The sequence below is a fragment of the Miniopterus natalensis genome, chromosome 4 (genome assembly GCF_054644295.1).
Source record: "Miniopterus natalensis isolate mMinNat1 chromosome 4, mMinNat1.hap1, whole genome shotgun sequence".
Taxonomy (NCBI): domain Eukaryota; kingdom Metazoa; phylum Chordata; class Mammalia; order Chiroptera; family Miniopteridae; genus Miniopterus; species Miniopterus natalensis.
In genome coordinates, this window is record NC_142084.1 from 77018984 (window position 1) to 77029670 (window position 10687).

The 10687-nt window shown below is 60.9% G+C and overlaps 1 protein-coding gene across 1 annotated transcript in view; it reads right to left on the reverse strand.

Annotated features, from left to right (window-relative positions):
- Nucleotides 1–6137, reverse strand: part of EBF2 (EBF transcription factor 2) — a 181609-nt gene extending 175472 nt beyond the window's left edge. The window contains exons 1-5 of the mRNA XM_016203452.2: nt 5577–6137; nt 3018–3174; nt 1887–1950; nt 1534–1589; nt 991–1064 (exon numbers count right to left, since the gene is read on the reverse strand). Coding sequence (XP_016058938.1) covers nt 991–1064; nt 1534–1589; nt 1887–1950; nt 3018–3174; nt 5577–5707 — 482 coding nt within the window. The 5' untranslated portion in view covers nt 5708–6137. The remainder of the gene's footprint in view (nt 1–990; nt 1065–1533; nt 1590–1886; nt 1951–3017; nt 3175–5576) is intronic.
- Nucleotides 6138–10687: the final 4550 nt, after the last annotated feature.

The window sequence follows — 10687 nt, forward strand, 5'->3', positions numbered from 1 at the left end:
AACAGGGACGAGCTGAGGCTTTCTCTCTGATTAGAGATTTGGGAGAAGAAAAAACGTGTGTGGAATAAACATTTGCATTGTTATAGTAAAATCTCCACCTCTTCCCAGAGTTTCCTTTTCATAGAAAACTCTCCTTTGCTGTGGGATCCCCAGTATCTGGCAAAACTAGGAACTCAACAGACATCTGTCGAAAGAATAAGTATGTAGATGAATTTCTTCTCATTTTTTGTTTTCTTCTAGTCAAGCAGAAGAAAGAAGATGGGGAAAGGTGCAGAAATTCCAGTAGACTGCACCTCTCACAACTTAGCCATGAGAATCCCCCTGGGGCTCCAAACCCCAGATCTCCTGGATGGGGGTCCTCTCCCACCCCTCCCATCATGGTGGTGAACCCCACTGACCTTTCTCCCCACATTTCCTCCTGACCTAAGAAACTCCTCTGACGTGAGAAATCACTGGAGAAGCAACATCCCTGGAGGAAGGAAATGCTTTGGCATCACAGATAAGTGCCTCAGCTGGAGTGCCCGGGAAATGGGCCGCTGGACTCTCTGGTGGTCCCTTGCCGAGACTGTGAGTCTCCAGTGCTTTGACTCTTTAATGCCACAAGTGGTCCCTACTTGGAAGCCTACCCGGTGGGAACTGAGCCTCTTGTATGGGCCTGGAGTGGAGACCAGTCAGGGAAAGTCCCCATCTCAAACTTGGCTAGGGGCTGCCCCGTGCCTCCCTGAGCTGGAGCTGCCACCAACTGCTGGACAACAGAAACTGTCCAGGTGGAGAGTAAACTTCTGAGACGCCCGGGGATGGAATCCTGCGTGGCTCTGGGTTTCCTTTCCGAGATGCTCTAAGAGTCTGGCCTTTAGTAAAGAAGCTCTGGTGCCTCAGCCTCCCTCCCTGCACACCATCACTCCTGCAAATCGGCGTGGGGACGCCCCTGAGCGCAGAGGCCCCCTGCCCAGCTTGCTAGCAAAACCCGCAGGACAAATCAGCTCTTACCTGCACATGACTTCGTGTGTCAGAAGAACTCGGCACATTTCCGGATTCTTATTTTGTCCCTCATAAGCTATGGGCTGCAAAGAAAGCAAGGGCAGGAAGGGAAGATGTGAGGGGAGTGGGGAAACCAGGAAAAGGGGACTTTAGAGCAAGCACAGGATCGGCTTCCTCTCTGCCCAGTGCCTCCTTAGGTGTGCCTGCTGGAGACACAGAACCCGAGCTGTGGCCTGGCTAACTCAAGCGAAATAATCACAGACAAGTTTGCCCCTTAAGAACATATTTCTTGCAAAAGGCAATGTTTGGGGAAACAATCTCCCAATAATTGCTTCCTCCCTTCACCCCTTTGCTCACCTCCCCACTCAGAAAGAAACAGAACAATTAGGGAGAGAGGGGGAAATTTTTTTTTTTCCAGAGTGGACCAGGTGGGAGTTGATGTCCAGGGGCATGTGAAGTCTGACCCAGGAATTCATGGAGGGATCAGGGAAAAGTGAGGAGAGGTCGGAGGGGGCCCTGCAAAGGAGAAGCCCAGTGGACCATGGGGCTCACCTGCTTGGTGACGGAGTCAATGAGCCTGACGTACAGGTCCTGCTCAGTGCGGACACCTGTGGGGAGGCGATGGGCGTGAAGTTAGGGCACCGGGAGCTTCTCTGGGGAACCCCCAACCTGTCCCTGCTGTAGGGTCAGGCCCAGGAAATTGCCCAGGGCTGCAGCGGGTGGGCCTGAAGGCTGAAAGGTCCTGAGGGCAAAGACCACCCACCCACACCCCTACCCTGACCCAGCCTCCCAAAACAGTGCTCTCCCTAGTCCTGACTGCCTGCATGCTACCTTGACAAGGTCAACTGCTTTCCTTGAAATGGACCTGTGAGGGCACCTGGACACCGAGGGAGTGGGGAGCTCACCGTTGCTGTAGAGGAGCTGTAACTTGTAGTGGGTGCCATTGTTGGTCTTCTCATTGCCTTGTTCCTAAAAATACAGGTGGTATTTGAATCCCTTGCTTTGGAGCCCCCCAAATGAGGGAAAGAGGAGAGAGCATGCCCCTACACCACCTCCCCACAGCCTTTCACCCACTCCGACAGGAGCTTTGAAGGACCCCCTGCCCAGCCCCAGGTCAAAGAGCAGGAGCCTCTGCCTAAGGACCACCTCCAAAACTTGCCAAGACTCTCGGTCACTTGAGCCTCTCCAATCCTCTGTCTCTCTCCCTTAAAAGTATCCTCAGAAGTGCGACCCCCTGCCAATTGCAACAAAGGGACACCCACCCAAGCTGCCTTTAACAGTCCCCACCCAACCCACCCAGCTCTGTTCGACTTTAGAAAGCTGCAAGGCTTCTTTTGGCAGAAAGGTGAAGGGACCTGTCATACGGAAGAGCTACATCGGTCCCTGTCTGGACAGGACCAGCACCTCCACGGCCACACGCTGCAGGAACCCAGGCCCAGGTTCAACAGGGACCTCTGGAGCGCCTGCTCCAAAGCTCACTTTGTACAGCTGAGGAAGCCCAGGCTCAGAGAGGGCAAGAGGCTTTCCCTCCCTCACACATCGGCTTCCTTTGAGATCAAACGCAGTCCCACAGCCGGGTCTGGGGTGGGAGCCCCTGCGTGGGGAGCGAGACTGGGAGACTAGTCTCAGCGGGAAGGCGGCCAGGGCTGGGCTCTGGGTTTCCACCTGGTACCGACCCACTCGGCAGGAGCCAGCAGGTGCAAAATAACAGAAATTACCGGAGAAGGGCAGCGGGCCCTGGGTGTACTTTTAAACTCCGCTGTCACGGGAAGGGCGTTTGCTGACCCCTCGGTCCATGCCCAGGTTCCGCCAACGGCCCAGGGGCTGGGTGCTCGAGCCACCAGCGCCCCGCAGCAGGCGGTGCACCGCGCAGGGGCGGGGGGCGGTTTGGGGAAATCGACTGGTTTAGAGGCTGCGAGTGAGAAGCCCCCCTTTGTCACCCTGAGGATGCGAACGGCACACGGCCGGAGTGGCAGACGGAGTCCTCGGCGCTCGGGGGGAGCTGGCGGGCCGCGAGGGGGGCCGGCCGCGCTTACCTTGTCGTGCTCCACGAAGTCCACGAAGGCCGTGCGCTCGATCTCCACCGGCTGCCCCTGCCTGTCGTAGAGCGCCAGGACGAAGTGGAAGAAGTTGGATTTCCTCAGGTTGGACGGAGGCTGCTTCTCAAAGTGGGCCCGGGACAGGGCGACTCCGCTGCGCGGGCAGAAACACGCGGGACAGCGGGCGCGGGAAGGAGAGAGAGACACGGTGTCACCAGCGCGCCCACGCAACACCGCAGAGGGGCAAGGGACCCGTCCTGGGTCGAGAGTTCTGGACCCCTCAGACTTTTTTTTTTTTCAAATCGGATTAAGAAGGCGAGACTCTTTAGAGGAGTCGCAGTGGCCGGAGGGCTCGGGTGGCAGGACTGGCACTCCCGGCCTCTGCCACCACTGCCCGCGGGCATCCCAGCGCCCGGCCTTTGGCCGAGCCCAAATGATCCCAGCTGCAGCCCGAGGCCCGGAGCGTTCCCCCAGGCAAGGGGGGGCCCAAATCTTGTCCTGAGTGGGTCAAAAATCGGATCTGGGCCCGGGATCTAGGGAATAAGCCGCTGATACTCTTAAAGGCATGACCCCTTCCGTCACTCTTCCCTCGAGTTACCCGTCCGGGTGCTACTGCCCGAAACCCCCATCCCGCCCCCGCGCGCCCGCAACCTCGGAAAGGCGGGGAGGACCCCCTGGGCCGGCAGGTAGCCCAGGGCCCAAGCCTCGGGCCGACAGGAGAGGCCTCACCTCCCGTTTCCCTCGCTCTTTCGAAAAGTTGCCAAGGACAATGGCAGGCGGAACCCCCGAAACCAGTCCTAGGGATCGCTGATACTGGGCACCCCGCCCCCAAAACGGCTCAGCTTGGAGGAGCCCAAATGTTATTAAGAGGCAGAGAAAGTCCTCGCCTGGGGCTGGGGGAAGCCGCGCTCCGCTCGCATCTTCCGGCGGCTCCAGCCAAGCCCGCTGACCGCGAAGCCCTTTTTGGAGGACCCGAGAGGCGCCCTCGGGCGTGTCGGGTGTGTGCGCACACCTCCCTGCCCGACCCGGCTCGGCCGCGGGCAAACTGGCCGCCAGATAACGTTTAACTGGAGACTCGGGGGCCAGGCGAGCGCGCAGATGGCTGGAGCTGCCCCGCGGCGCTGGGGTCTGTGGGCCTCACGCCCCAGGGCGCAAGCACTTTTCACTCTTTTGAAGGGTGTAAAATTTAGCTAGAATACCCCGCTCGAGCTGCCCGTTCCAATTTCAGTAAGTATTCGATCCGAGGAAAGTACGGAGGCAGGGGCGGAGTCTTTAAGGAGCTCGGCTAAGGAAACGCGCGGCGGAGCGGGCTCTGCCGAGCTGCCGGGTCTCCCCCGGCCCGCAGCCCAGCGCAGCCGCCGCGCGCGCCGCGCCCGAGGGAGCGGGACGCGCCCCGGGCTCGGGCGGGAGCGAGTGGGGCGCCCCCCGCCCGCCTCCGGAGCGAGGCGAGTGCTGCGCCCTCTCCTGCAAGGGTGGCCGCCGGTTCGCTCTACCCGGGACACCTGGAGACGTGGCCCGCTAGGAAAGGAGGCGTTTCTGGGCGATATGCCGGGACTTCGGAGCGGGACGGCCAGCAGAGCGGATAAGAGGCTGGAGTCGTGTTCGAAGTGCGCGGGCTCCTTGGGGCGAGGGGGCTGTCTCTGGCAGACACGGACGCGGGGACCACGCATTCCAGCTCAGCAGTGAGGATGAGGGCGGGGTACCAGGGTGTCTTCTCGGGGCGCCGCTCCGGACCAGGCGTTGACCTTCTCAGCGTGCGGGCGCGTAGAAACTCTCAACTTCGGGGACTAGCGGGCCCATCCCCCGCGTCTGCGGCCGGCGCCGCTCCTCGCCTTTCGTCTTCCGCGGTTCCTTCTACAATTCGCCCTCCGTCTTTTTCTCTCCAATGCCTCCTTTCCCCTCTCCCGGCCTGGGTGCTTCTGGCCCTCTGCTTTACCTCTGCACCCCGACCCTCCAGCCCGCCCCCTCCCAGGGCGCGGAGCCGCGGCGCCTTCCCAGGAAGCCGCTCCGGCCCCTCCGGCCCCTCCCGCCGCCGCCGCCATCTGCCCGCCCGGCTCCCGGCCTCCAGGAGCCGCCGGGGAAGATGCGGCGGGAGAGGCGCCCGCGGGCGGCGTGGCGGGGCCCGGCGCAGGGGCGGGGAAGCGGCTCCCCCGCGGCCCGCGCCGCCAGCTGCGGCCCTCGAGCTCCGCTCCGGGCCAGCCCCTCCACGCAGGGCTGCGGACTGAGCTGCGAGGCGCGCAGGATGCTACTGGCTTATCCCCCACCCTCTCCCAAGAGCGGTCTGCGGGGAAGGCGCGGGGGAGAAACACGACGACCCCGGCAGTTTCACCCCGCGGCTAACCCTTGAGTTTCTGAGTGTTCCGCAGACTGCGGCGACCTGCGGGCCGGAGGGCGAGCCCCGGCGCGCGGGGCCCGGGCGACAGATGCGGCGCAGCGAGCGGGGGCCGGGAGAGCGAGGGGGGCGTGGGGTGGGGGCCGAGAGGGACAGCGGCGCGGGGAGAAGGCAAACGAGCTAGAGACTCGGAGCGCGTGACAGCCGTGCGGCCGTCCAGTTACCTCTGCGCCGCGACATTGGCGTCCACCACGCCGACGTTCCGGACCCAGGACCTGACCGAATCCATCTCGGCGCCCAGCGATTTCTCCTTCAGAGCTGGCCCTCTTCCTAAAGTATCTTGAATCCCAAACATTTAAAAAGTCTGAGCTGTCTCTTTAAAAATAAGAGTTACCACACTGTCCTTACTGTTCCCAACGTTGTCACCAAACCGTTTCCTCCAAAGCAATCCAAAAAAAAAAAAAAAAAATCAAGTGCTGAAGTTAGTCTCTCTTGGAAAAAAAAAAAAATTTAAAAAGATAACCCGTCCTTTGCTTCACGCGTGAGGTGCGGACTGGTGTAAAGTTTGGGCTCTGTCCTCCGCGAGCTCAGAGCTGCCACCCCAGGCCCTCTGTCCTAGGTCGCTCGCATCCTTCCAGCGGCAGCGCTGCCTCCAGAAAACGACCACAATTTAGAAGCATCACCTGTTCTGGGAGAAACAGGAGATTGATGACGGCCTAATCGCTCCCTCTCCTCCTGGTCCCCCACCCTCCCTGCTCCTCCCCACCGCTCCAATTTAGAAAAAAAAAAAAAAAAAAAAAATCCCCCACAGGGTTAGTTGTAAGAAGACGGGGAAGACCCGGAGCCGCGAGGAGGCGGTGGCTGCGAGCGCGGCGGAGCCCGGCAGCCGCGGCGCACCGGCCCCATGAATGGGTTACTACGGCCCTGGCCGCGGGAGGCGGAGCCGCGGCCGGATAAGGAGCCTCATTTGCATGGACGCTCGGGATTGGCCGGCGCCGGGCAGGCCGGGCCGACGTCCTCGGGCGGCGCGCGTCACGCTCCGAGGTGAAAGGGCCGACGGAAGGCTGTGGACACCGTGTCCTTGGGGTGCGCGCGTGGGCTGGGGGGGGGCCCCCAATCCGGCACTGTAGCGAGGTGGCCTGCGACGCCGCCCACTCAGTCTGGACGCGGGAGCGAGGTGCCTCCGCGGATCCTGCCTCTAGATGCAGATTTTTGTGTCCTGCGGGAAGGCACAGCCGTCCCCGGGGCCGGGGTCCGCGTGCGTGTTTGCAAGGAAGCGGGGAGTGTGACCGCAGGTACTTAGGTTTCGCGCAGACGTTTCCCCAGAGCAGCCCAGTTCCCTGAACGGCTCTCCCCAGTCTCCTGGAGTTACACGGTGACACTCGGATTTTGTGTGCGGTTGAGAAGTTGTTGAGAGAGAAGGGTGTATGAATGAAAGCGGGGGGTGGGGGTCGGGGGGGAGTATGAACAAGACCTGAGTGCTGTTCAAATAAATAGAGTGTCGGGGAAAATGGCCCAGGAGCTAAGGAAAACACCCCCGGGCGGAAGCGAGCTGGAGGCGCACCCGCGCGGAGGAGAGGTTGCCGACAGATCGTGGCAGGCTTAGTGCAAGAGCTGCCCGGCGTCCTCCCGAAGCCCCCCCTCCCCGCCCAGTTCCCGAAGCCCCGGGAGCCAGCAGAGGAGCTGCGGGGAGGCGGACGAGTCGCGGAAACTTTGCCCACGCCGCGCGGTCGCCCCGGTGCTGGCCGGGGGCTGGTGGTCGGGAGGCGGCCGCGGCTCCGCCAAGCAGCTGAAACCTTAGACGGCTTTTTAACGACGCCGGGCCGCTCGCGCTGCCTATTAACATCCTCCCGGCTGGGTGTTATTTTCTTGCCCCTGCTTTTGTATTTTGATCTGCGCGTAGACCTGCTGCTGAAACCTAGAACACCAGCGCGGAAACAGATTTGAAGACAATGAATGCAAATCTGTGCTCAAAGACCATCTGCCGTGGAGGAGACCAATCAGCTGCTCCTCGGTTCGGGCGGCTGCGCGCAGCCTCCCGGCCTCATTACCGAGGCGGCCCTGGCGAAACCTGGGCTGCGTTCAGGGCGCTTAACCCCCAACTCAGGACTCGGAGTTGAGCGTGAACTGACTTCCGACCAGATCCCTTAGGTGTAGGTGAGCGCTCCCAAACGAGCTGCGAGACGTTGCCGCTAGAGGACCCGACGCCTGTGCAGCCGGTTTGCCTGGCGGCCGGGGAGCTCGCGCTCTCAGAAAATGACGCTCTTTTGAGAAAGGGACGGGCCCGCGACCGCACTGTACCCCAGGGCAAACGGCGACCCCAGACTTCGCCCGCGGATCGCGCTCAGGGCGCGCAAAGTCGCTGCAGCTGAGATTCACTTGGAAACCGATAGGGGGGAGGGGTGCTCGGACCCTCTCGGTACAAACCCGGGGTCCAGGGATTGGGGTAGTATGACTTAAGGGGGGGCGAGGGCGTGAAGCCCCCGCCTTTGGGTAGTGCTGACTGTGGCACCCCGACCCTAGGGCTTGGTCCTTCTTGGTAGGCAACAGGGGTAGGGGAGCAATAAAGGGCGACTGGGCACCGGAATATGGGCCACACTGTTGTGGAAGCCGAGTGAGGCCGGAGTTGAGCGAAGAAAGGAGAGCGGGAGCGAAATTCATAGGGATGAAACTACCCTGTTCCAACTCGGCAATTCTCTATTATATGCAGGTTTTATGGATATTTTCGGTCCTTACCAAAAACTAAGCGCCCGAGTCTTTTACCCTGATTCGCTCTCTTTATCAATCTCTGTGACCCTCAAGTAACACCCACCCCAGTAGAGGTAATGCCTCGGATTCCTTGGCGGAGAGTGTGGAACAGCCCGTGAGCCCCTCAAAATGTGATGAGCCCCACAATTTTTTCAACGGACCTCTAATCTGCACCGCGACGTTGCCAAGACAGGAACCGAGCGCAACCCCAGGGGACCGTGGGGCAGCGGGGGGTCCGAGTCCGCTCTGGACCCTCTGCCCCCTCCGGCCCGGGTCGGCTGGGGTTAAAGGGCGCAGCCGGGGTTGAGCCAGCCGGCTGCCCAAATTATGCCCCTCAGGGAATGAATGAATTGGTCCTTTCTCCCGGCTCCCTGCTGTCCTCCCCAAATTAGACCGCGGCGCTACGAGGGCGCCCCCACACGCACCACCCAAAGACAAGTTCAGGGGTCAAGGTGCCCTGCCCGGAGGTAGTTTTGGAATACGTAGCCCGGGAACTTTGACGTGGGGAAGGAGGGCCCCGCACCCCTCCTCGCCCGCTGCGCTAGGGGCAGCCGCTCCACCGCCGCGCGAGGCGCTTGGAGCAAACCGCGGCCGCACTGCTGAGAGCTCCGTGGGCTTCGAGCCGTGGGCGCTCAAGTTCGCTCTTGGCTGAGATCGGGGAGGAGGGCGGAGGGGACAGGGAGACCGGGAAGCGGCATTGGGCCCAGCAAGGCGGCGCTCCGGCCTTCTGCGAGCGTGGAGCGTTTCTGCCAACCCAGTTGGGTTTAATTAGGTTTGTGTAGGGTTTGGGGAGGGGAGGGCGCAGAGTAGGCCACCCGCGCCGAAGAAGCGTTGGTTAATGTTGGAGTGAGCGGGGGCCGCAGCGCCTGGAGGGTCGCTCCCATCTCTATCGCCTCGGGCTACCCCTGAACAAACCTCTCCGAACGCGCCACAGGAAACCCGCCTTGAGCCTCGCGGGGGCCCGGCCGGCGCAGCTGCGTCCCCGGGAAGCCCAGCCCGCCGGGGGTGCCGAGCCGGCGCGCGCCTCCCCCGCTCAGGCCCTCGAGCTTCGTTCTGCCGCTTGCCTGGGTCAAGGAAAATCCAAGATGAACATTATTAAAATTCTTCATGACAATCTATTTGCACAAAACCGGGGTGGGGTGGCGGCATTCGTCTTTTACCCTGACCCCTCCTTTGTTCACTGCTCCCAGTGAACCCCGGGTTTTCCCCTCCTGTTTATTTTCACATCTGCACCTCAGCGTTCACTTTCCTCCCGGTTGGTTTTAAGGCCCGTTTCCCCAATCTCGTTCGGTCCAGTCTCCTGGGCGCCGCGTCTCTCCTCTAGGTCAGAGGTTCGGAAATTTTTCTTAGAAAATTGCTCTGGGGGCCCCGTTTTCCTCCAGCAGGGCCCTGGGGTGAAATCAGGTGTGAGAACACCCCCGCCCCTTACAGCCTGACCTTCACCCCCACCACCAGACACACACACACACTGCGGCGCCAGGGTCTGCGCGACCCAAAGAGCAGAGCCTGGCTAGTACCCAGGGAATTCGATCCCCAGGGACAGCCAGTTTGGGTTTTGCAAATTAAATGAGTGGCAGGCCCCCGTAAGTCCCTCTTCGGACGTGAATTTTCCAATTGGTTTGTTTCAGCTGGAACCTTTGCTTTGTATCCGTCCGAATAGAAATAAACAGGTTTGTTTGCCATCTCAGAATCCTGCCGAATATTTAACTCACGACGTCTAGCGAAATAATTTTTTAAAATATCCAGTCCCACCAACACCCCTTCCAAATTTCAACTTCGGCATTTTTCTGATGAAACTGGACTCGTCCGCTCCTTAACTGAGAGTTTCTGAGAGTGGGAGGGGCGGGGGGAGAGACTGTCCTGTTCACAAACGCACCACTAACCTATCGGCAGGACTCCAGCGTCCATGCCCAAGAGGTTGTCCCCTCTTAGGACAACTTAGTAAGAAGTTAGATTCACTTTACTTCTCTTGGTTTGGTTGGTTGGTTGTGTTTGTTTTTGTTTTTACCTAGTGAAAGGGGTTCCAGTGAGAACAGCTGTAGAAAACGGAGGCAATGCGAGGACACTACAGAGGAAATGGGTGTTGCGCCCAGGCCAGCCGCTCACGGCCGTGCGTCTCCCCCGTGGACTGAAGAAGGCAGAGCTGTCTCTACCCAACCCTCGGTGACTCCAGAAAGTCTCTTCGTCACCTCTCTTCTCTCTTCTCAGCATTTCCCCCCAGCAACACCCCCTCCTCCCCATTCCCGTGTTCTGGGTGCAGAGCTAGCGAGGGAGCCCTAGCCGAGGCTCTGCAGCGAAAGGTCACGATAACCAATTTCCGAAGGAACGACTGCGTTTGGACGTTTGGAGCGAGGACGTGGGCGCTGGGCCCGCGGCGGCGCGGGAACCGGGCCGCGGGCGTGTGTCTCACGGAGCAGGTGGTCCGCGGAGGGGAAAGGGCCCGACGCGGCCTCCACCGGACCTGGGGACCGGGTTTCCTGGGTGTATGGGTAGGGTGCGGCCAAGCCCCGGGGTGGGGTGGGCTGGGCTGGGCTGGTGGAAGCCGGCGGGTCACAGCCCGTTCCAGGTATCTGTGCGCAAAGGCCAG